The sequence below is a fragment of the Procambarus clarkii genome, chromosome 48, assembly GCF_040958095.1.
Source record: "Procambarus clarkii isolate CNS0578487 chromosome 48, FALCON_Pclarkii_2.0, whole genome shotgun sequence".
In the NCBI taxonomy this organism is placed as follows: Eukaryota; Metazoa; Arthropoda; class Malacostraca; order Decapoda; family Cambaridae; genus Procambarus; species Procambarus clarkii.
In genome coordinates this window covers 36,662,472-36,689,370 of record NC_091197.1, presented here as the reverse complement: position 1 = coordinate 36,689,370, position 26,899 = coordinate 36,662,472, and the positions used below count along the sequence as shown (strand labels likewise).

Here is a 26,899-nt window from a genome sequence, read left to right as displayed (position 1 = left end):
TACTAGAGACTCTACTTCTAGTCTGAAGCTTTGAAGTGACTCTGGTCTACTATTTGGTGCATTCAGATCTAGCAATTGGTAATAGAGGGTAGCTATACTTAACTCTTTGTTGCAATAGTTCAACTTCAAAAGTTTTATAGCTTCCTCATAATTACTCTCATCGAGAGTTAGGTTATGTATGACCTTTTTAGCTTCTCCTTTGAGAAGACTAAGTAGGTATGAGAATTTAGAAACCTTGTCAAGAGACTGTTTCTTGTGTATATGAACTTCAAATGAAGTCCAAAAATTATCCCAGTTTTCTGTATCTAATCCTGAAAATGTAGGTAAGTCTAAAGTAGGTAAACGAACCTCTGGTAGTTGGGTATTGAATTGAGACCCTGTGTTACTGGTATTGGATCCAGATTGTTTTGCTAATCTAGATAGCATGTAAAGTTTATCTTGAGTCTCATCTTCATACTGGGAGATACCGTCTACAATTTGACTTACTTCATCAGGATCAGTCTCTGTGGTATTCAGTAGAGTAAGATAAGACTGACTTGTAGACTTAACTTGATCAAATTTCAGATCAGCTACTCTTACTGATGTCTCTAAGTGATAAGAGTCAATGGGAGTATCTTTAGATAAGCCCTCAGCCTTGTTAATTAGTCTGGTCAAATGACCTTTAAGGCTAATATAGGTTCTCCTTAATTGCTCAGGAGTAGCCATGTTGGGCTTGGGTCCAAACTTCATGGGATTAGTATATGTATTACTAATGAAGCTTGGGTACTTGTTCATTAGTTGACAAGTAACATTAAATGTAGCTTAATTTAAGGTGGCTAATTTATACTCTACCTCACTTGAGGTTCAATGTACCTACCTAACAACAAGTAGCTAGATATTTTGTGCATTGTCTGAACTTCACCATTAGTTCTCGTCCGGTTAGCTCTTCTATATCACCATCAGAGGTAATGGGGATCATCCAGCAATACACAAAATAGATACATACAAATAATGAGTACAAGATGAAATATTATGGAGACACTCCAATCAGAGTTATCTCAAAATTTAATCCCACCCTGGATAGGGTCAGCACAAATAGTATAATACATACACTACTGACTAGCTTAAGTCTAGTCGTGATAATTCCTAACTAAGAACTATAAATTTATTTAGTCTGGGCTTGTACCAAATTCAGCACAATCTCAGCCTAAATTCTACCTAATAACATGGGTAAAGATTATTGTGGTGCAGTAAGGTGAATATAATTGTGCTGTATTTTTGGGTTTTTTGTTTTTATAAGGGTGCACTTGCACACACAAGTGAAAACATATAAAGGTTATGAGCTGATGCTCCTGGTGACCTTAAAGATTCTTACCTCAGTATGAGGTGTAGGTCTAAGTGTTGTGGGTAATTAACTGTGTCCCACTAGTGCTACCTTGTACATGAGGTGAAAGTAGCAATGAATTGGTGTGACTTAGACTAACTTATGTGTTACGCTGTTGGCAGACACAATTAATTAAATGGTTAGTCTAAACTACATCACACAAGGATTAGTTATTAATAATTAGTATTTATAATTATAATTTATGTTTATCCGGTTCGATAAGGACCATAATGTGGGACATTTGAGGCTTGACTCTATTTATTTAAATATTAATGTAATGAAATTCTATTACGAAGGACCACCCGCTTTTATAGTGAAGAGGGAAACTAATAAAATATGATCATTGGAAAATTCCTAGATGAACCAGTAACTATGGATAAAATACTAGAGAATATGATCACTTATATAATTAATGGGCTGTATAATTTAACTGAATCAAAGCCTCAAACACCTACATTGGGGGGTTATTACTGGAACTTCATATATGTCCAGGAACTAGTGTGGTTCGTGCACCAGTTCATTATGCAATAATCTAATCCTATGACCAATTATAGAATCATTATATTTATCACCAATAAGAACATAGATTATAACATGAGAAATTAATAATTATAATAAACACATGTCAATCCAAAGAAACCGTGCTCTGCATGAATAATACTACAGATAATGGAATTTAAGGAATACGGAAAGGGGCTTAGCTTGAAGACGATTTCCAAGAAGTCGGTTACGACTCATCCTCGGAATCTCCTGGACTCATCATGGAACACTGGAAGATGATTAACACGGGAAATGACAGCTCGGGGAATTCTTCACACACGCTGTAAATCAAATTATATTCAGTAGCAACAGATTAAGCTGCTAGACATCTATGTTCAAGAAAATTAAATTAAATAATGGAGGCAGATAATAACCTGTGGTTTTTTATAGTCGCTCTGCGTGACGACAAGCTACCCAGCTATAACCCCCTCCTAAATGATGCATCAAATGGGAATAAAGGTACTTAGCTAATAGGGCACTGTGTAAGTTAAGGCTTGCCGAAGTTCGCGTCCTAGGTTCAGGCGTCGTTGTAACGAACACGTGTTGGCGAGCCTAGCCTAGATGTTGACGCGCTTCTCTGGCCGGTCACGTTGTGCTACACGGAACAAATTTAACAGGTTCCTGGCTGAATGTCAAATTAAATCTCTTGACAATTCAACATGATGTGTAAAGTGACACTGACACCAGCTAAGTTGTTGTCTGCAAAGGTTCTTCACACCTCACAGTGGCGACTTTCATCTGGAGCTCTTGGTGGCGTCTACCCTGGTGGCTTGGGTAATGTCGTCTCTCTCTGAGCGCGTCACCTCGTGTACTGGCGTCTCCCCTGCCCCGCTCCGCGTCCCGCATTTGATACACAAATTATTTAATACGAATATTATCATTCTCGCAGTTGTGATTGAAATGCTCGGATAAGGACGGGTTTATTATTCAGAGGAGTTAAATATTATTATTTGCCCGTTTTACGATGGTAAACGAGCAATGGAGATGAATTAAAGTCTCTCCAGGGCATTCACTCGTGACGTTAAATTTATTACCAGATAACAGTTATAACTATAAACGCTCTACTTGGTATTAGTTGAGGATCAGTTTATCTGCAATTAATTATCACACAGAACACCGTTGTTTTATAGAGAATCAAACTCAATTCTCAGACACACTGGATATAGTTGTGTTTATTATAATGGAATCTGATGCAATACTGGCGTCTGGTGACGTAAGAATTCTAGCCTTATTGTACAGATGTAATTATTAGTACATGTGAACTCTACGTTTGGTTAATTTTAATTACTACAATGATTAGTAGATTTAGTAATAATTAATAATAATACAACAGTGTTGTATTTAGTGTTGGAAATTTCCAACATGGAGTATTCTCTCTAGGGCGCAAAGCCTGGGTAGGTCAATATGGAGAAGCTGTTACCCATGCAGCAGATCCCCTCTCAACCCATTGCTGAAATTGTCCAATGGAAAGGCTAATAATGGGTTATTTTAAAACAGAACACAGCTTAACTGTTATGTAGAATGTTGCATATTAAATAAGCCATGCACATTTGCTGATCAAATAAATCGTATCGTCTCGTGGTCGAACTATAATGGCATCAGGGCAGGCTTCGAGTAGAACCAAGTGATTTGTTGCCAATGCTTTAAGTCGTCACAAGTTACCTGCTGGATTAATACACCGTAAAAGATGCAACAACATCCATATAACAGATATAACATGACATTGGATATTACAGGATAAAAATGAGACACTCGTTTGGGTATTTCTCGCGTCTCGTAACCGCCTTGACATTAATGTTATCAGGCCTGAATCTATCTATTAAGAGGTCAAAACGGACACAAGGTATTTCTCAACAAGTGGTGAGGTGCAGACGCAGTTTAGCTCCAAATAATTCGTGGAATTCGATGATTGGTGAGACACTGTGAAGTACATGTCTCACAGAGAAGTTTACTTAATGGCGACTCTGGTGCCAGTCCTCATGCAAGTGACGTCTCTTCTGCCTCACCGCTTGCACGCATTCAAAACAGTTCGAGTTTCATTTCATCAAAAATGATATTTATTTAATATTTTGTTAGTAAATGATTATATGAGATGCGAGGAAGAGTTTTTTAAAACATAGTCATCTGACTGCTTGTTTTATGACTATTTTATAGATAAATACAGATCTGTTGACGTGGCAAATGTCCCATCTTCTAAGAAAAGCCACGAAATCTGAATTTCTTTGAATGATTCCTTAAACTATTTAGGGTTAGTGTTAATATTTGACTAACATAATAGCAATTGTTCAGTATCTTGAGGTTATCTTGAGATGATTTCGGGGCTTAGCATCCCTGCGGCCCGCTTCTCGACCAGGCCTCCTTTTTTATACACATCCCAAAGAAGCAGCCCGTAGCAGCTGTCTAACTCCCTGGTACCAATTTACTGCTCGGTGAACAGACGCATCAGGGTGAAATAAACTCTGGACAGCGCTTCGAATCTGAAGCGCTGTCCACTCAGCTGTCAGGCTCCACATACAACTGTAAGTCTGCTAGGAATTAGTACTTAATATCAGAATTTTCAGACATGCCCGAGCCTTCATGTGATCAGTTGACCTGATCTCCTGTGTATCAACCTGTTGAGCGAACAAGTTCCAGATGCGAGTCAGCCTAGGAATTTCTGATTTCTGATGGATTGATGCTTTTAAAAAAAGGCAATTCGAGCATGAGGCTTTTGAGGGTTGAGAGCTTACTGTTCCGGGTTCCAGCTGCTGGTTGTCCACGGAGTTGGGCCAGGTTCAGGAACTTTGAGAATGTTGCCTTGTACATAACAATAACTCCACCAACGTCATGACAGTGTTGCAGGCTCTGATGTTCAGACAATTCTCACCAGACTTGGTCAAGACTAGAGATGAACCTTCTTGCACGGACCTCCACTATGTCCAAAAGTCTAGTGAATGATGGAGGGCAGGCACTCTAGGAGAGGATAGTCCCTAAAGATGGAGTATCATTACTACTGGTGGCCTTTCATTCCTCTCTACAGGTGACGTATCATTCTCTCCTACAAGTGGCCTATCTTCTCTCCTACAGTTGGCATATTATTCTTCCCTATAGGTAGCCTTTCACTCTCCTTTACAGGCGTCCTATCATTCTTCCCTATTGGTGGCGTATCCTTCTCCCTTACAAGAGTCGTATAATTCTCCCCTACAGGTGGATTATCATTCTCCTCAACCGGTATTCTATTATTCTCACCTTCAGGTTGTTAATCATTCTCCTTTGCAGGTGTCCTATTATTATCACATACAGGCGGCCGATCATCCCCCTCGCCAACAGGCGGCCGATCATCCCCCTCCCCAACAGGCGGCCGATCATCCCCCTCCCCTACAGGCGGCCGATCATCCCCCTCGCCAACAGGCGGCCGATCATCCCCCTCCCCAACAGGCGGCCGATCATCCCCCTCCCCTACAGGCGGCTGATCATCCCCCTCGCCAACAGGCGGCTGATCATCCCCCTCCCCAACAGGCGGCTGATCATCCCCCTCCCCAACAGGCGGCCGATCATCCCCCTCCCCAACAGGCGGCCGATCATCCCCCTCCCCAACAGGCGGCCGATCATCCCCCTCCCCTACAGGCGGCTGATCATCCCCCTCGCCAACAGGCGGCTGATCATCCCCTCCCCAACAGGCGGCTGATCATCCCCCTCCCCTACAGGCGGCTGATCATCCCCCTCCCCAACAGGCGGCTGATCATCCCCCTCTCCAACAGGCGGCTGATCATCCCCCTCGCCAACAGGCGGCCGATCATCCCCCTCCCCAACAGGCGGCCGATCATTCTCCCTTTCAAATATCCTATCATTCTCCATTACAGGTGGTCAATCCTTCTCCGCTTCAGGTGGCCTATCATTCTCGTCAACATGTGTCCTATCATTCTCCCTTACAAAGGACCTATAATTCTTCCCTAGAGGTGGTCTATCATTCTCCCCCACAAGTGGTCAATCACTCTTCCCAACATGTGGTATATTATCCTTCCCATTAGGTAGTCTATCATTCTCCCAATGCAAGTATCCTATCATTCTCCCCAACAGGGGGGTTTATCATTCTCCTTTAAAGGTGGTCAATCATTTTTCCCTACAGGCGGTCTATCATTCTCACATACAGTTGGTCTAACATTCTCCTCTACAGGTGGCGCATCATTCACCCCCTACAAATGGCCAATCAATCATTCTCCTCTACAGGTGGTCCATCATTCTACCCTACATGTGCCAATTATTCTCACCTAAAAGTGGCTTATCATTCTCCCCTACAGATGGTTTATCATTCTCCCCAACAGGTGTCTTATCATTCTCCCTTACAAATGGTCTATCATTCTTCCCTATATATATTTTGCATCCTGTATGTATTCTTGTAGTATTCTTACTGTTGAGATCTTGCTTGGCTTTGGAAAGATACACAGACTGTACTTCTTGGCTTTATTGGTTATGGTAGAGTAAATATCCAGCACACCGGGGTCCTGAGGTCCTGCTCTGAGCTAGGTCTGTGAGGTACTGATTCGCTTACAAAGAAAACGGCTACTCTGTTACTCTGAGGAATGACGTCATAAGGCTCACTGACCACAGGATTGGCTGTACACCAACCGACATAGATTTTAAAGGCTAACATATAGGTGGTCTATCATTCTCCTCTACAGGTGTCCTATCATTCTCCCCTACAGGAGGTCTATCATTCTCCTCTACAGGTGTCCTATCATTCTCCCCTACAGGAGGTCTATCATTCTCCCCTACAGGAGGTCTATCATTCTCCCCTACAGGTGTCCTATCATTCTCCCCCTACAGGTGTCCTATCATTCTCCTCTACAGGTGGTGTATCATACTCTACCTAACGTTGCCTATAATTCTCCCCCTACAGGTGTCCTATCATTCTCCTCTACAGGAGGTCTATCATTCTCCCCTACAGGTGTCCTATCATTCTCCTCTACAGGAGGTCTATCATTCTCCCCTACAGGAGGTCTATCATTCTCCCCTACAGGAGGTCTATCATTCTCCCCTACAGGAGGTCTATCATTCTCCCCTACAGGAGGTCCATCATTCTCCCCTACAGGAGGTCTATCATTCTCCCCTACAGGAGGTCTATCATTCTCCCCTACAGGTGTCCTATCATTCTCCCCTACAGGTGTCCTATCATTCTCCCCTACAGGTGTCCTATCATTCTCCCCTACAGGTGTCCTATCATTCTCCCCTACAGGAGGCCTATCATTCTCCCCTACAGGTGTCCTATCATTCTCCCCTGCAGGAGGTCTATCATTCTCCCCTACAGGTGTCCTATCATTCTCCTCTACAGGTGGTGTATCATTCTCCCCTACAGGAGGTCTATCATTCTCCCCTACAGGTGTCCTATCATTCTCCCCTACAGGTGTCCTATCATTCTCCCCTACAGGTGTCCTATCATTCTCCCCTACAGGAGGTCTATCATTCTCCCCTACAGGTGTCCTATCATTCTCCCCTGCAGGAGGTCTATCATTCTCCCCTACAGGTGTCCTATCATTCTCCTCTACAGGTGGTGTATCATTCTCCCCTACAGGAGGTCTATCATTCTCCCCTACAGGAGGTCTATCATTCTCCCCTACAGGTGTCCTATCATTCTCCCCTACAGGTGTCCTATCATTCTCCCCTACAGGTGTCCTATCATTCTCCCCTACAGGTGTCCTATCATTCTCCCCTACAGGTGTCCTATCATTCTCCTCTACAGGAGGTCTATCATTCTCCCCTACAGGAGGTCTATCATTCTCCCCTACAGGAGGTCTATCATTCTCCCCTACAGGTGTCCTATCATTCTCCCCTACAGGTGTCCTATCATTCTCCCCTACAGGTGTCCTATCATTCTCCCCTACAGGTGTCCTATCATTCTCCCCTACAGGAGGTCTATCATTCTCCCCTACAGGAGGTCTATCATTCTCCCCTACAGGTGTCCTATCATTCTCCCCTACAGGAGGTCTATCATTCTCCCCTACAGGAGGTCTATCATTCTCCCCTACAGGAGGTCTATAATTCTCCCCTACGGGTGTCCTATCATTCTCTTCCACAGGAGGTCTATAATTCTCCCCTTACAGGTGTTCTATCATTCTCCCTCTTCAGCTACAGGTGTTCTATCATTCTCCCTTTTCAGCTACAGGTGTTCTATCATTCTCCCTCTTCAGCTACAGGTGTCCTATCATTCTCCCCTACAGGTGTTCTATCATTCTCCTCTACAGTTGGCCTATCATTCTCCCCTACAGAACGTCTATCATTCTCCCCTACAGGAGGTCTATCATTCTCCCCTACAAATGTCCTATCATTCTCCCCTACAGGAGGTCTATAATTCTCCCCTACAGTTGGCTTATCATTCTCCCCTACAGTTGGCTTATCATTCTCCCCTACAGGAGGTCTATCATTCTCCCCTACAGGTGCCCTATCATTCTCCCCTACAGGTGCCCTATCATTCTCCCCTACAGGTGCCCTATCATTCTCCCCTACAGAAGGTCTATCATTCTTCCCTCCTGTTGGCTTATCATTCTCCCCTACAGGAGGTCTATCATTCTCCCCTACAGGAGGTCTATCATTCTCCCCTACAGATGTCCTATCATTCTCCCCTACGGGAGGTCTATCATTCTCCTCTACAGTTGGCCTATCATTCTCTTCCACAGGAGGTTTATAATTCTCCCCTTACAGGTGTTCTATCATTCTCCCTCTTCAGCTACAGGTGTTCTATCATTCTCCCTCTTCAGCTACAGGTGTTCTATCATTCTCCCTCTTCAGCTACAGGTGTTCTATCATTCTCCCTCTTCAGCTACAGGTGTTCTATCATTCTCCCCTACAGGAGGTCTATCATTCTCCCCCTACAGCTATCCTATCCATTCCTGCTGGGGATGCCCTTCGTGTCCGTGTTGACGCAAACCCTGAATCCCCGCCAAAGCGCCGCCCAAGGCAACGTGCTCCACCCGGCCTACGTTCCCTCCTGGGGCGCACTGAGGGCCCCTGCGTCAGCCTGGGAGCGCGGCCTCAACGCACTCTCCCACATTTACAAGGCCCTCGACTACCGGTTCAGGTACCTGCCTTTGGTGCAGAAAGAAGTAAGTTCCATGGACAAAAGTCTTTCTTGTGATATTGTGTCATTTTGACGTAGTTAATCATGATTAAGATATGTGATGGAACGTTCATGTTTCCTGTGAATCATTTGACATTGTTCTTCTCTCTACATTCTGGGCATATTCGTAGTTGAGGAAGTGTTACGTTTTTAGTGTGGTCCGTGATACTGTAGTACTGTGGTCCGTGGTCCATGGTCCGTGGTACTGTGATACTCTGGTACTGTGGTCTGTGGCTCGTGTCTACGATGATGGTCGTGGCTTGCTTCAGAATTTACCTATTAATTACTTTCATGTCCCCTTTCGAAACCTGTACATCTTTCCTCAACCATAGCGGCTCAGTTTGTGTTTATTAAACAGTTTACGAGCACTGAAACATTGGAACTGCAAATTATTATTGTCATTGATGAGCTCATATCGCTTCAGAACTCTTAAAGTGTTTACAAACATTTAAACAACGTCGTCATACTTGACGAGAGATGTAGAGGTGTGGTAAGGTAATGTTGGTTCTGCTCTTGGCCAGATCAGTGCCCACTTCCCGGACTTGCCGCCCCTGCAGGAGCTGGAGAGGAACTCAAGCCTCACCTTTATCAACACCCACTTTACCCTGGGGGCGCCGCTGCCTCTCCTTCCCTCACAGGTGGAGGTGGCCGCTATGCACTGTCGCCCCGGCAAACTTCTTCCTCAGGTAAGTTTCCATGGCTCATAATCCAGGTCCGTGTTTACCCAGGCCGTGTTTACCCAGGCCGTAGACACTGGCCCAGGCCAGTGTCTACGGATGATAACCCAGGTCCGTGTCCCTGATTCATAACCCAGGTCCGTGTCCACGGCTAATAGCCCAGGACCTAGATTCAGGAAGCTCTGTGTATTTCTTCGTAAGTGGGTTTGCTACGAAGGTTCCTAAGTGCGCCCTAAGAAGATGCTTAGATGCGATTCAATAAGGTATACTATAGGAAGAAAATTGTTGGTTCACCTGCGTGCCGATAGAGGTCACTACTGTGTTTCGTTTGGCCAATCAGAGAGCAGCAACATTCTTTTTTTTTTTTTTTTTTGAGATATATACAAGAGTTGTTACATTCTTGTACAGCCACTAGTACGCGTAGCGTTTCGGGCAAGTCCTTAATCCTATGGTCCCTGGAATACGATCCCCTGCCGCGAAGAATCGTTTTTTCATCCAAGTACACATTTTACTGTTGCGTTAAACAGAGGCTACAGTTAAGGAATTGCGCCCAGTAAATCCTCCCCGGCCAGGATACGAACCCATGACATAGCGCTCGCGGAACGCCAGGCGAGTGTCTTACCACTATACCACGGAGACTGCTTTTACTGTTTACTTTAGACTTTAGACTTTAGACTTTAGACTTTTAGACTTTAGACTTTACTTTTACTGTGTAATCTTCATATTGAAGATTTAGCGCTGGCTTATCGGAGCTCTACTGCCTCCTATTTACGTCGAATTTTCTTATAAAATTAGTATATTTCGAAGTAAAACAATGTTTTTTCAACTTCTACAGCCAGCACCGACATTGTAGTAAACAAATATGTTACATTTGTTGTTTACCTACGTAATTCTAAGAGATACTGTGTAGCTGTCCTTGTTGCTCGGAAGATGCGCTGACAATTATTGTATATATTTACTGAATTTACCCAAGGGCCAATAACTATCTAGTGACCTCGAAGAGGACAGAAAGCCGGCAGCTTGTTAAAGGGCCCGCCAATTGTCTTAATGATATTTTTTAGCTGGAATTTGGCATTTACGGCTTCAGCGGGTAAGCGGTTCCATGGGTTTATAGCCCTCTTGGTGGAAAAAAAAACATGTTTTCAGTCCTACTTGAGAGAACATACTCTCCAACACTATATCTGTGATTGTCCTGTTATCAGTGACTTCATACCAAATGGTATGAGGTATTTTGAGCTCTGTATATTACTTCATACACTCAGGAATATTGGAAAATATTCTTGTGCTGCACCCAGATTTTGCCAGTGGGGGCTAATAGATCAGCATTAAGTATTCTGTTCTCTCCTAATTCCATGTATAACTGGCCATCCTGTGAGGTGAGGATGTTGGATGAGCTTGTAGCTGGTTTTTGATCTACACTGTGTGGTCCTTTATGCAGAATAGGGAAGTAGCACATTGCTGTGTATACCTAAACATGTTTAAAAATACATTGTTTGAGAGGAGTTTTGTAGAAACTGGTAAGAGTAATTATAATATAATGTTTCCATGATTCAGTGCTTACCTCTTGTGAAAATTGCTTAGAGTTGTTTAGTCAGAGTTGATTTGTTTTTTGTATTGAGGCTGGTATTTTCTAAATTGATTCCATGTACAGTATGTCTAACCATCCTGTGAGATGGGAGTATTAGATAAACTTATAGCTAGTTTTTTATCTACACTGTGTAATATTCCATATAGAATAGGGTAGCAGCACATTGCTGTGTATACCTAATCTTCTTAATAAAAAAAATCAGTAATAAAGATTTTAAATTATAGTTTGTATTATTACAAATACAGTACTGTATTATCCTTATTAAATCATGTTGACCATGGATCATTAAGATCTCATGTTGATATGTAATACAAGTCATATTTCTTTTGAACTGCTAATCCATGCTAATCATTCATTAAATTGTGCATTATGTCTCAATTTTTCACTTCCTTGGATATACTGTACAGTACAAAAAGATAGGATAAAAATAAACCAGTAATATTTCTTTCATTATATTTTTCATTTAAATAACTGCATCAATATTTTTACAGCTGACAGGATTTGTTTTCCCATACAGGTGCATTATTTGTTAAAAAAAATTTGGTTTATTGTTACACACAATGGTGCTACATAGCCTTCCCAGCTTGGTGCCTTCTTTTATTTATTTATTTATTTATTTATTTATTTATTTATTTATGCATATACAAGAATGTACATAAGGAATGTGAGGATACAATTATGGTAATTACAGTCTTGTAAAGCCACTAGCACGCGCAGCGTTTCGGGCAGGTCCTTAATCTAAGAAAATTTTAAGGAGGTAAATACTTGCAAAATTTATAGACAAAAAAATGATAACAGATTACATGGAATGAAAAAAAAAAAAAAGATGAGAGAAAATTATAGGTACAGTATATTAAAGCACATAGGTAGCTATGATTGATTGCAATGACAGCTTAAAATGGTAGTTGACAACAAATTGGTAGGCACAATACAGCAGAAACAATATAAGATTGATTGCAATGACAGCTTGAATGGTAGTTGACAAAAATTGGTAGTCACAATACAGCATATGGCTAGCACATAAAAGAAGACAGCAATGAACACAATGATAAGGTTGTTTGATATTACATAAAAATTAGGAGATTGGGTACCACTAGGTACAGAGCAAATTTAAAACTCAGTGTAGGAAACTAAATAGATGAAGTTAGGTACTTTTTGGTTTTGCTTTTAAATAAGGCAAAAGTTTTACAGTTTTTCAATTCACTAGGGAGTGAGTTCCATAGACTAGGTCCCTTAATTTGCATAGAGTGTTTACACAGATTAAGTTTGACCCTGGGGATATCAAAGAGATATTTATTTCTGGTGTGGTGATAATGGGTCCTATTACATCTGTCCAGGGAGAGTTTCAGAGCATGGTTTGCATTTAAGAACAGGGTTTTGTAAATGTAGTTGACACAAGAGAATGTGTGGAGGGAATTAATATTTAGCAAGTTTAGAGATTTAAACAAGGGAGCTGAGTGTTGTCTGAAAGCAGAGTTAGTTATTATTCTGATAGCAGATTTTTGCTGTGTGATGATGGGCTTAAGGTGGTTTGCAGTGGTAGACCCCCATGCACAGATACCATAATTAAGATAGGGGTAGATTAGTGCATAATATAGTGAGAGGAGAGCAGAGTTAGGAACATAATATCTGATTTTGGAGAGTATACTGTCATGTTCACAGAAAATGGTACCATCCGTTTTCTATGTGCGGCGGCTGAGACGCCAGAGAGAGTGAAGGTAAACAATAGAGCGTACAGGACGCCTGCCAAGCTTGGTAGCTACTAGTCATGTAATCATATTAAGTATTAAAGTCAGTAACCAAGTCATGACTTTACATCAACCCTACAACCAAGACTTCCTCAGTAACACACAAACACCACATTGGCGACGAGGATGAACTGTGAACGCAGGTATTTGTTCAGTTTCAAACACAAGGGAGAAGCATGCTGCCTGGAGGAGGAAGAGAAGCTGTGAGCGCCATACCCGATGCTGTATGCTAACCGATGCTGTGTGCTAACCAATGCTGTGTGCTAAACGATGCTGTGTGCTAAACGATGCTGTGTGCTAACCGATGCTGTGTGCTACCCAAGCTGTGTGCTACCCAAGCTGTGTGCTACCCAAGCTGTGCTGAAGAAACTGTACTGAGGAATCTGCCGACGTTGTGTACGAAACGACGCTTTGATGTGTACAAAACCTGATGTTTTGGTTACGAAACGACGCTTCGTGCTACAAAATTCATCACACTGAATTGACTGCTGTACCAACTGCTGCACCAACTGCTGCACCAACTGCTGTACCAACTGCTGCTGTACCAACTGCTGTGCTGCTGCGGTGAGTAGGAACAACACATGTACACAAGGGCTAGGTAAGAAGTCAGTTGCTGCTATATTGTGCACTGTTGTGAACTTTTGCATTAAAATGCTTGTGTGCTTTGCAAAATTAAAGTAATTACTGTGAATTCTTGACTAACATATACAGTGCAGTAAGTGTTTAATATTCTGAGGAACATTTAAGTGATAAGTTACATTTATTCAGTAAAAAATGGCAAATATACCTCAGTTTCCTGCATTTGATCCTGACTGTGACCAGACAAACCTGTCACAGAGGTGGGTCAAATGGCTTAAAAGGTTTGAAAATTTGTTGATAGTTTCTGACATCAAAAGTGCTGAAAGAAAGCGTGCCTTTCTACTTCATTATGCAGGTGATCGAGTTTGTGACATCTTTGACACACTGAAAGACACTGGTGGTGCCAAAGATTATGACACTGCCAAAGCCAAACTAACAGAGCATTTCAAACCAAGGCAAAATACTGCAATGGAAATTATGCATTTCAGGAGAGCAAAACAACTCTCTAATGAAACTGTGGATCAATACCACACACGTCTGCAGGGTTTAGCAGCCCATTGTGAGTTTGCTGATGTTGACAAAGAAATCAAACAACAAATAATTGAATCATGCACATCTACACGTCTTCGTCGAAGAGCTCTAGAACTTGTTGATGATGACAGTTCTCTTACCAAGATACTGGATATGGCTCGTCGAATGGAAGATGCTGCACGTGATGCTCGTGTCATGGAGTGCAGTGCTAATAACGGTTCTGCCACTGTTACTAACAGTGATGAGGTACGTAAGGTTCAGGGAGGACACCGTGATCAAAGAAGATATCATGGCAAACCTAACAGTAAATTTAGCCGAGAACCACGTCACAACTGGGGTCAAGGAACAAGGCTCAAGCAGTCACAACGACCCACATCAGAGGGTGTCAACAATAAATGTTACAATTGTGGAGGAGACTACCCACACCAAGATAATGTTTGTCCTGCTCAAGGTAAGAAGTGCTATGAGTGTGGAAAACTAGGTCATTTTGGTGCTATGTGTCGTTCTGCACTAAAGAAACCACAGTCAATGAATAAAAGCACTGTACGAGGATCAGGTCATAGGGGTCGAGGTGGTAAACACAATATTGCACCTCAAATCAAGAATGTTAACAATGTACAAGACAACATTTCATTACAACCAGTCTCAGATGACAGTGAATGTGATTATACTTATGGAGTACAAGCAATCACAGAATGGAATGATCTTCCAAACAACCCAGAGACATGTGTATACATTGCTGGTATTTGTCTCAAAGTTCTCATTGACACTGGATCAAACATTGATACCATTGCTGAGTGCCACTATGAGAAATTTAAAAAACAGTTCCCAAAGCTTGAGAACTATAATGGCAAAGCCACTGCCTATGCTTCAAAGGTAGCCTTGCCAGTGATTGGAACTTTCACTGCAGAGATTAAGTCAAAGAATGCAATGCTCATTACTACATTCCATGTTGTTAGGAATGCAAAGGAGTCTTTACTCAGTTACAAGACTTCAACCAAATTGGGGCTACTTCAGCTTTCTAATGCTGTAGCAGTGGAATCTGCAAACAATGTTGATGCTATTGTTGCTGAATTTTCTGATCGATTTAAATCCATAGGTTGTTATACTGATAGCAAAGTACATCTGCATATCAACCCAGATGTAATTCCAGTTGCCCAACCACATCGCCGACAACCATTCCATACTCGCAAGAAAGTCGATGCTGAACTGGATAGGCTGATGGAACTAGATATCATTGAACCAGTAACAGGCCCAACACCATGGGTAAGCCCAATTGTCACTCCACCAAAGCCGAAGAATCCAGATGAGATACGCATTTGTGTGGACATGCGTGTTCCCAACAAGGCAATAATGCGTGAACGCCATCCTACACCCACTGTAGATTATATGATCTACCGCTTGAATGGTGCAACTGTATTCAGCAAGTTAGATTTAAACAAGGGCTATCATCAGCTTGAACTTGATGATGAGAGTCGCTTCATCACAACGTTTACGACACATCGAGGTCTGTATAGGTACAAGCGCCTGAGTTTTGGTATCAACAGTGCTGCCGAGGTATTCCAGCACATCATCAGCCAGGTATTGCAAGATATACCTAATGCTGACAACATGTCTGATGACATCATTGTTTATGGCCGTACCCAAGCTGAACACGACAAAGCTCTTCGTGCAACATTGCAACGCTTACGAGAAAAGAATCTGACGTTAAGCCGAGCAAAGTGTGAGTTCAATCAACATAAAATTGAATTCTTTGGACATGTACTTAGTGACAAAGGTCTGTCTCCAGATCCTAAGAAAGTTGCAGATATCAAGAATACTGCACCTCCTTCAACGTCCACTGAAGTACATAGTTTTCTGGGAATGGCAAACTACTGTTCTCGCTTCATTCCAGATTTTGCTACCATTACGAAGCCTCTACGTGAGCTCCTGAAGAAAAACGCATCATGGTACTGGAGCGATATCGAGCAAAATGCATTTGATGCTGTGAAAGATGCACTAGTAGAGAATGCGACTGCTGCGTATTTTGATCCATCAATGGACACTGAATTAACGGTGGATGCTAGTCCTGTTGGATTAGGTGCTGTTTTAGCCCAACACAAACCTGGTCAACCAGATTCCAGAGTAGTAATTGCCTACGCCAGCCGTTCTCTCACAGATGTTGAGCAACGATACAGTCAGACAGAGAAGGAAGCTCTTGCTCTTGTATGGGGCTGTGAACACTTCAATGTGTATCTGCATGGTGCACCCTTCACCACGATAGTCACTGACCACAAACCGTTGGAGACCATCTTCAATAATCCAAAGTCCAAACCACCAGCTCGCATTGAGAGATGGGCTCTTCGTCTGCAACCATACAACTTTACGGTGAAATACAAGCCGGGTGCAGGCAATCCCGCTGATTACATCAGTCGACATCCTGCAAACAGTTTCACCATCACCAAGCATCAGCAAGTTGCCGAGGAATATGTACACTCTGTAACCTGTGATGCAGTCCCTAAGGCTCTCACTCTTGATGAAATCCGTACTGCAACCCGGGAGGACCCAACTCTGCAAGCAACAGTGGATGCATTGACTAAGAAAAAGTTTCCACGCATCCCACCCTCAGGAGTTGACCAAGATGCATTCAAAGCACTTGAACGCATCCAGACAGAATTAAGTGTTACGCAACAACTCGACACTGTGCTGCGAGGTACTCGTATCGTGATTCCAGCTGTTCTCCAGCAACGTGCTCTGAAGCTTGCACATCAAGGACACCAAGGTCTTGTTAGGACGAAACAGCTGCTACGAGAAAAGGTGTGGTTTCCTGGCATTGATCGTCAAGCAAAGGATATGCATGATGCCTGTGTCCCTTGCCAAGCTGCAGTGGATACTTTTTTTTGGTAATTACAGTCTTGTAAAGCCACTAGCACGCGCAGCGTTTCGGGCAGGTCCTTAATCTAAGAAAATTTTAAGGAGGTAAATACTTGCAAAATTTATAGACAAAAAAATGATAACAGATTACATGGAATGAAAAAAAAAAAAGATGAGAGAAAATTATAGGTACAGTATATTAAAGCACATAGGTAGCTATGATTGATTGCAATGACAGCTTAAAATGGTAGTTGACAACAAATTGGTAGGCACAATACAGCAGAAACAATATAAGATTGATTGCAATGACAGCTTGAATGGTAGTTGACAAAAATTGGTAGTCACAATACAGCATATGGCTAGCACATAAAAGGAGACAGCAATGAACACAATGATAAGGTTGTTTGATATTACATAAAAATTAGGAGATTGGGTACCACTAGGTACAGAGCAAATTTAAAGCTCAGTGTAGGAAACTAAATAGATGAAGTTAGGTACTTTTTGGTTTTGCTTTTAAATAAGGCAAAAGTTTTACAGTTTTTCAATTCACTAGGGAGTGAGTTCCATAGACTAGGTCCCTTAATTTGCATAGAGTGTTTACACAGATTAAGTTTGACCCTGGGGATATCAAAGAGATATTTATTTCTGGTGTGGTGATAATGGGTCCTATTACATCTGTCCAGGGAGAGTTTCAGAGCATGGTTTGCATTTAAGAACAGGGTTTTGTAAATGTAGTTGACACAAGAGAATGTGTGGAGGGAGTTAATATTTAGCAAGTTTAGAGATTTAAACAAGGGAGCTGAGTGTTGTCTGAAAGCAGAGTTAGTTATTATTCTGATAGCAGATTTTTGCTGTGTGATGATGGGCTTAAGGTGGTTTGCAGTGGTAGACCCCCATGCACTGATACCATAATTAAGATATGGGTAGATTAGTGCATAATATAGTGAGAGGAGAGCAGAGTTAGGAACATAATATCTGATTTTGGAGAGTATACCAACTGTCTTAGAGACTTTCTTAGTTATGTGTTGAATGTGGGTGCTGAAGTTGAGTCTCTTGTCTAGGAATAGGCCAAGAAACTTGCCATCATTTTTATTACTGATGTTAATGTTGTCTATCTGATTACTGATGTTAATGTTGTATATCTTATTCAGCAACGGTTCCTGAGCTGAAAACAATTCAGAATGCTTCAGAAGCAATTGTGCCCAGGTTAAATAGATATTTGTTCTGGATTACCTTGACTAGAATGGCATTCTAGGGGAAATGGCAATAAGGAGACTGACCCTTCAATGCCAGCTTAACAAGAGCCAAACTAGGCCAACTAACTTGATTACCTAATTGATTCGAGGTCCGAATTAACAACTAGGAGCGAGGCCCTAGGAGCCTCAGCCACCTGGTAGGATCAACTTGCAGACGGAAGGAAACAGTATCTGACTGATTCTCACTCCCAGAGGCGGCCGCAGCAACTCCCCAACAGAGCCTGCTAGGCTTAAACCCAGCTCTCAAACCCCACCAACACCAGCACAAAGCCACTGCTTTGCATTCATTCGGTCCTATGAAACAATTCGGTCCTATCTTGTTTCTGATATATGTAAATGATCTCCCGGAGGGTATAGATTAATTTCTCTCAATGTTTGCTGACGACACCAAAATTATGAGAAAGATTAAGACAGTGGAGGACTGCTTGAGGCTTCAAGAAGACCTAGACAAGTTGAAGGAATGGTCGAACAAATGGTTGCTAGAGTTTAACCCAAGCACAAGTGATTTGTAATGTAATGAAGATAGGCGTAGAGAGCAGGAGGCCAGGTACTAGGTATCATCTGGGAGATGAAATTCTTTATGAGTCAGAGAGAGAAAAAGACTTGGGGGTTGACATCACACCAGACCTCTCCCCTGCAGCTCATATCAAGAGGATAACATCAGCGGCATATGCCAGGCTGGCCAACATAAGAACAGCATTCAGAAACTTGTGTAAGGATCATTCAGAACTTTGTATACCACTTATGTCAGGCCAATCCTGGAGTATGCAGCTCCAGCATGGAGTCCATATCTAGTCAAGGATAAGATCAAACTGGAAAAGGTTCAAAGATTTGCCACCAGACTAGTACCCGAGCTGAGAGGTATGAGCTACGGGAATTAAACCTCACTTTACTGGAAGACAGAAGAGTTAGGGGAACATGATCATCACATTCAAGATTCTCTAGGGAACTGATAGGGTAGATAAAGACAGGCTATTTAACACAAGGGGCATGCCATGTTCCCGTTTTCTATGTGCTGCGGCTCGGACGCCAAGGGAAGGTAAACAGAGAGCGTACAGGACGCAACCCGTTCTCGCAAATTTAATAAGTCAATATTGACTTATTAGTTGCGTGCATAGGTGACATACTAAACATAATAGTTTCCCTTGAAAAGCTTCATAGAAAACATCGACCTTACCTAACCTACTTAGTATGTTAAAATAAGCATCTTATAGCTTCGTAATTACAATTGTTACTTAACCTATTATAGGTATAGGTTAGGTAATAATTGTAATTACGAAGCAATAAGATGCTTATCTTAACATACTAAGTAGGTTAGGTAAGGTCGGTGTTTTCTATGAAGCTTTTCAAGGGAAACTATTATGTTAAGTATGTCACCTATGCACATATTTAATAAGTCAATATTGACTTATTAAATTTGCGAGAACGGGTTGACAGGACGCTACCAGCTTGGAAGCAGCTAGTCATGTAATCGTTTATAAGTATTAAACTCAGTAACCAAGCCATGACTTTATATCAACCCTACAACCAAGACTTCCTCAGCAACACACAAACACCACACTGGTGACGAGGATGAACTGTGAACGCAGGTATTTGTTCAGCTCAAAACAAGGAAGGAGCATGCTGTCTCGCCCGGGAGGAAGTCGAGCTGTCTGTGAGCACCATACCCGATGTTGTGTGCTAACCAATGCTGTGTGCTAACCAATGCTGTGTGCTAACCGATGCTGTGTGCTATCCAGTGCTGTGTGCTAACCCAAGCTATGTGCTAGTCAATGCTATGTGCTGACTGAAGCTGTGTACTGAGGAATCTGGATATCTGCTGATGCTGTGTACGAAACGACGCTTTGATTCTGTGTACAAAGCGCGATGTTTTGTGTATGAAACAACGCTTCGTGCTACAAAATTCATCATGTTGTGAACTCTGCTGTGTTGACAGTGCTGACAACTCATCAAACAACAACATTGCTGACAACTGCTGTACCTACTGCTAACTACTGCTGTGCCAACTGCTGTGAGTAGGAACAACACATGTACACAAGGGCTAGGTAAGAAGTCAGTCTCCCTGGACAGATGTAATAGGACCCATTATCACCACACCAGAAATAAATATCTCTTTGATATCCCCAGGGTCAAACTTAATCTGTGTAAACACTCTATGCAAATTAAGGGACCTAGTTTATGGAACTCACTCCCTAGTGAATTGAAAAACTGTAAAACTTTTGCCTTATTTAAAAGCAAAACCAAAAAGTACCTAACTTCATCTTCTTAGTTTTCCTACACTGAGCTTTAAATTTGCTCTGTACCTAGTGTTACCCAATCTCCTAATTTTTATGTAATTTCAAACAACCTTATCATTGTGTTCATTGCTGTCTTCTTTTATGTGCTAGCCATATGCTGTATTGTGACTACCAATTTTTGTCAACTACCATTCAAGCTGTCATTGCAACCAATCTTATATTGTTTCTGCTGTATTATGCCTACCAATTTTTTTGTCAACTACCATTCAAGCTGTCATTGCAATCAATCTTAGCTACCTATGTGCTTTAATATACTGTACCTACAATTTTCTCTCATCTTTTTTTTCATTTCATGTAATCTGTTATCATTTTTTGTCTATAATTTTGCAAGTATTTACCTCCTTAAAATTTTCTTAGATTAAGGACCTGCCCGAAACGCTGCGCGTGCTAGTGGCTTTACAAGACTGTAATTACCATATTTGTATCCTCACATTCCTTATGTACATTCTTGTATATGCATAAATAAAATAAAAATAAAATAAAATAAGTTGCTGCTGTGTTGTGCACTGCTGTGAACTTTTGCATTAAAATGCTTGTGTGCTTTGCAAAATTAAAGTAATTACAGTGAATTGTTAACTAACATATACAGTGCAGTAAGTGTTTAGCATTCTGAGGAACATTTAAGTGATAAGTTTACATTTATTCAGTAAAAAGGGCAAATATACCTCAGTTTCCTGCATTTGATCCTGACTGTGACCAGACAAACCTGTCACAAAGGTGGACCAAATGGTTTAAAAGGTTTGAAAATTTGTTGATAGTTTCAGACATTTATTTATTTATTTTATTTATTTACTTATTTATATATATACAAAAAGGTACATTGGGTTTGCGAGAATACATTGGATAGTACAGTATTTACATTCTTGTAAAGCCACTAGTACGCACAGCGTTTCGGGCAGGTCCTTAATCTAGCAGATAATTTTGAGTAGGTAATTTCAAAATCAAAAGACATCAAAAGTGCTGAAAGAAAGCGTGCCTTTCTACTTCATTATGTAGATGATCGAGTTTGTGACATCTTTGACACACTGAAAGAGACTGGTGGTGACAAAGATTATGACACTGCCAAAGCCAAATTAACTGAGCACTTCAAACCAAGACAAAATACTGCAATGGAAATTATGCATTTCAGGAGAGCCAGACAACTCTCTAATGAAACTGTGGATCAATACCACACACGTCTGCAGAGTTTAGCAGCCCATTGTGAGTTTGCTGATGTTGACAAAGAAATCAAACAGCAAATAATTGAAACATGCACATCTACACGTCTCCGTCGAAGAGCTCTGGAACTTGTTGATGATGAAAGCTCTTACCAAGATACTGGATATTGCTCGTCGAATGAAAGATGCTGCAAGTGATGCTCGTGTCATGGAGTGCAGTGCCAACAACGGTTCTGCCACTGTTACTAACAGTGATGAGGTACTTAAGGTTCAGGGAGGACACCGTGATCAAAGAAGATATCATGGCAAACCCAACAACAATTTGAACCGAGAACCACATCACAAATGGGGTCAAGGAACAAGACTCAAGCAGTCACAATGACCCACATCAGAAGGTGTCAACAATAAATGTTACAATTGTGGAGGAGACTACCCACACCAAGATAATGTTTGTCCTGGTCAAGGTTAGAAGTGCTATGAGTGTGGAAAACTAGGTCATTTTGGTGCTATGTGTCGTTCCGCACTAAAGAAACCACAGTCAATGAATAAAAGCACTGTACGAGGATCAGGTCATAGGGGTCGAGGTGGTAAACGCAATATTGCACCTCATATCCAGAATGTTAATAATGTACAAGACAACATTTCATTACAACCAGTCTCAGATGACAGTGAAAGTGATTACACTTATGGAGTACAAGCAATCACAGAATGGAATGATCTTCCAAACAACCCAGAGACTATAGTATACATTGCTGGTATTTGTCTCAAAGTTCTCATTGACACTGGATCAAACATTGACACCATTGCTGAGTGTCACTATGAGAAATTTAAAAAAACAGTTCCCAAAGCTGAAAACTACAATGGCAAAGCCACTGCCTTTGGTTGAAAGGAAGCCTTGCCAGTGATTGAAACTTTCACTGCAGAGATTAAGTCAAAGAATGCAATGCTCACTACTACATTCTATGTTGTTAGGAATGCAAAGGAGTCTCTACTCAGTTACAAGACTTCAACCAAATTGGGGCTACTTCAGCTTTCTAATGCTGTAGCAGTGGAATCTGCAAACAATGTTGATGGTATTGTTGATGAATTTTTTGATCGATTTGAACCAATGGATTGTTCTACTGATAGCAAAGTTCATCTGCACATCATGCCAGATGTAATTCAAGTTGCCGAGGAATATGTACACTCTGTAACCTGTGATGCAGTCCCTAAGGCTCTCACTCTTGATGAAATCCGTACTGCAACCCTAGAGGACCCAACTCTGCAAGCAACAGTGGATGCATTGATTAAAAAAAAGTTTCCACGCATCCCACCCTCAGGAGTTGACCAAGATGCATTCAAAGCACTTGAACGCATCCAGACAGAATTAAGTGTTACACGACACCGTGCTGCGAGGTACTCGTATCGTCATTCCAGCTGTTCTCCAGCAACGAGCTCTGAAGCTTGCACATCAAGGACACAAAGGTCTTGTTAGGACCAAACAGCTGCTACGAGAAAAGGTGTGGTTTCCTGGCATTGATCGTCAAGCAAAGGACATGCATGATGCCTGTGTCCCTTGCCAAGCTGCAATGGATACTTCAAGACCAACACCTCTACAACCTTCACCACTACCTGCTGCACCATGGATGGAAGTATCGATGGACTTCTGCGGACCGCTACCAACTGGAGAGTACTTGATGATAGTCATTGATGATCACTCACGTTATCCAGAAGTAGAAATCATCACTTCCACATCTGCAAAGGCTGTCATCCCGAAACTCGACAAGATCTTTTCAAACTTTGGCATTCCTGAAGTTGTCAAGACGGACAATGGACCGCCATTCAATGGACAAGACTTCGTCAACTTTGCGGAGCATATTGGATTCAAATACCGCCGTGTGATGCCACTACATCCTCAAGCAAATAGAGAAGTCGAGAGATTCATGCAACCTCTCATGAAAGCGGTACGCTGTGCTCATGCCGAAGGACGATCCTGGAAACAAGCTATGTATGCTTTTCTCAGGAACTACCGTGCAACACCGCATGGAACACTGGGCAAGTCGCCAGGCGAACTTTTATTTGGACGTCCTATGAGAATCGCACTACCCGTCATGCTAGCCAAGGTAACGGATAAACGTCTCGCTCAGAAGGATGCACTAGCCAAGGGCAAAATGAAAATTGCTCATGATCAACGTGCAAAGGAACAATTCATAAAGGTTGGAGATACTGTTCTAGTTAAAAAGAAAAAAGAGGGAAAGCTAGATATGCCGTATGATACAAAACCATATAAAGTGATTAGTGTAAAAGGAACTATGATAACAGCTAGTAATAGAGATCATAGTATAACACGTAATATGGCCTTTTCTGTCCAGGGGGAGAAAGATACAGGCAGCATGGGGCGTTAAAGTTTATTGAAGATTAAATTCTGCAGAACATGTAAATATATAAAGTAAGAATTAACAGTAACAATTCCAAGTCCGAGGACTAGATTTAACTTAAAAGGTACACCCGTAGTAATTATGAGACCTTAGCCTATAGTGACAAGGAAACTAATTCTGCAGAAACGTAAAGCTTAACTGGTACTAGAATTAAGGCCGAATGCAAATGTGAGTAATTATATAACACTAGGATATAACAGGCAGGACACAAAGAGTAACTAATAAGTGAGAGACCACATAACACATAATGTACCCGACCAAGAGGCCGGAAAGACCTAATGAATAAGGAGAAGGGGTTGACTACAAGTAGGGCTTACTAGCACCTAGACTGGGCAAAGTATTAGCTGCGGATAGCGGGACACTTGGGGACCGGCGCTGCACCCCCCTTCCCACATGCATTGGGGAGACAATCAGGACAACTGTGCAAAGCATGACAAGGGTACAAAAGCAGCCGCTTGCAAAGGGGGGGAGGGTGGGAATTTGCGAGGGCAGCGGCGAGGGCAGGCGGAGTGAGGGCAGAGCCCCAGTGTGCGCCCGTATTTATAGGGCCCCAAACTGCCCGCGCAACGCCGCGGGACGCGCTGCGCAATTGTTTCCTTCTCCCCCGCCAGAAACATCCCCGCTTGCATCAAGCAAGCAGTGACCATTTTCTGTCCAGGGGGAGAAAGATACAGGCAGCATGGGGCGTTAAAGTTTATTGAAGATTAAATTCTGCAGAACATGTAAATATATAAAGTAAGAATTAACAGTAACAATTCCAAGTCCGAGGACTAGATTTAACTTAAAAGGTACACCCGTAGTAATTATGAGACCTTAGCCTATAGTGACAAGGAAACTAATTCTGCAGAAACGTAAAGCTTAACTGGTACTAGAATTAAGGCCGAATGCAAATGTGAGTAATTATATAACACTAGGATATAACAGGCAGGACACAAAGAGTAACTAATAAGTGAGAGACCACATAACACATAATGTACCCGACCAAGAGGCCGGAAAGACCTAATGAATAAGGAGAAGGGGTTGACTACAAGTAGGGCTTACTAGCACCTAGACTGGGCAAAGTATTAGCTGCGGACAGCGGGACACTTGGGGACCGGCGCTGCACCCCCACCGCAGGCCAGCGGCCGGACCCCCCCCCCCCCCGAAGGGCGAGTGCCAGCTGGCCGCGTGAGGCACTCAAAGTGGCAGAGCAACAACGTCCCGCCTGACGTAGGATGTGAAAGCGCTACTCCTCCACCTGCCGACAGCCATTATTTCTGAAGTGGCGAGCCCATCCCGAGACAGCTGAGTGGCCCTGCCGATACGGAAGGAATGCGGCACGTAGTCATCTGGAGGCAAGCCTAGCGCCGTGAGGGCAGAGCGTAGGATCTTGGAGAAATCTCGCCTGGTGACAGGAGCGCCTGCGGCGTGTTTGAATATGGGCCCCGGGCTCAGGCCCCTGTGATTAAAGTATTTAGACAGGGCACGGACCGGGCAGTACTTGCTGGAAGGGTTCGCTCTCAGGGAGAGGGTGGGCGTGCGCCCTGCACTGTGCTTGTAGGTGTTGAAGACGATATCTATTCCTGCCGTCGTAAGTGATACCTGCTCAAGGTTGAGCGTGTGTCGTCCATGGTCCACGTAGACCGCCTCACCCGGGCGTAGGCAGGCGTGGAAAGCCAGGGAGGAGAGCGCCCTGTAGCAGGACTTCTCGTAGGCAGAGTTACATACGCCTCCCAGTGCCCGCAGCAGGCGATGCAGGAGGCTCCTCGTCACTGGGAGACGCCGTGCAGGGGCCCGCTGTGCGGAGTTACGTGCCCCTTTGAGGAGTTGGGTGACCAGGAACTGCCGAGTTGGGTTGGTGGAGTTGGGGCGGAGCGTAGTCATCTGAAGTCAAGCCTAGCGCCGAGAGGGCAGCGTGAAGGATCCTGGAGAAATCTCGCCTGGTGACAGAAGCGCTTGTAGGATCCGAAGAGTGTTGATTCCTGACCATGTAAGCGATACCTGGTCCAGTCGGAGCGTGCGTCGATTTTTTGTCGCGTAGCTCACCTCCCCCGGGCTGAAAGATATAAGGCAGTAAGGGTGGGCAGAAGCGGCGTGCAGTGTTATCGTGACAGGCAAGAGCACAGACGAGAGGGAAACCCTAGCTGAATCAATACGGAGACGAAAAACGGGGGAGGGAGCCCGGCAGCAGGAATTAAGAGAAACCTTAATTAACAATCCTGGATGAAGAAGAGCTTTCCGGATAATTATACTGTAGCAATGAAGGGGGCTAACAATTCTAAGAATCTTCCAGCAAACGGAAGGGGGAAGTACCTTTGCTAAGAGCAAAGGAGGGAGAAAAACAGTAGGAGAACAGCAAGGAAGCACAAAGCAACTATAACAGGGTAATACGAAACACTATAAATCTTGAATATAAACAATACATATACCAAGAACGGGTATAACAACTAAGCAACATATGCATAAACAATAAAATGGAATAAGAACCAATTCTTAAAGCCAAATCTATAACATGCTTGTGTCCTAAGCGGATGTAGAATGTGAGTGGGGAACATTACCCTTGGTCTCTATCCCAACTCTGCCTCCAGACGGGTGATTGGGCTGGATAGAAGCCAAGGAGTCTGCCTTAAATGGCCGCTGAGTGTAGTCTTGTGTTGTCAATGAGCGTCTGCGAGCCGCAGCTAGTACGCCGTGAACTTCGGCAACATCTTTAGAACAGGAGCAAAGTGAAATCGACGGCAGGGAGCTGCCATTCAGTAACTGTAATAAGGATAATAATAAGAATACAATGTCGTAAATAATCGTACAATGAAGAATACAA

At 42.7% G+C, this 26,899-nt stretch overlaps 1 protein-coding gene across 1 annotated transcript in view; it reads left to right on the top strand.

Annotated features, from left to right (window-relative positions):
- LOC123764888 (UDP-glucosyltransferase 2) overlaps positions 1-26,899 on the top strand; it is a 58,368-nt gene that overhangs the window by 17,340 nt on the left and 14,129 nt on the right. Inside the window, exons 3-4 of the mRNA XM_045753084.2 lie at positions 8,755-8,982; positions 9,518-9,682. Coding sequence (XP_045609040.2) covers positions 8,755-8,982; positions 9,518-9,682 — 393 coding nt within the window. The remainder of the gene's footprint in view (positions 1-8,754; positions 8,983-9,517; positions 9,683-26,899) is intronic.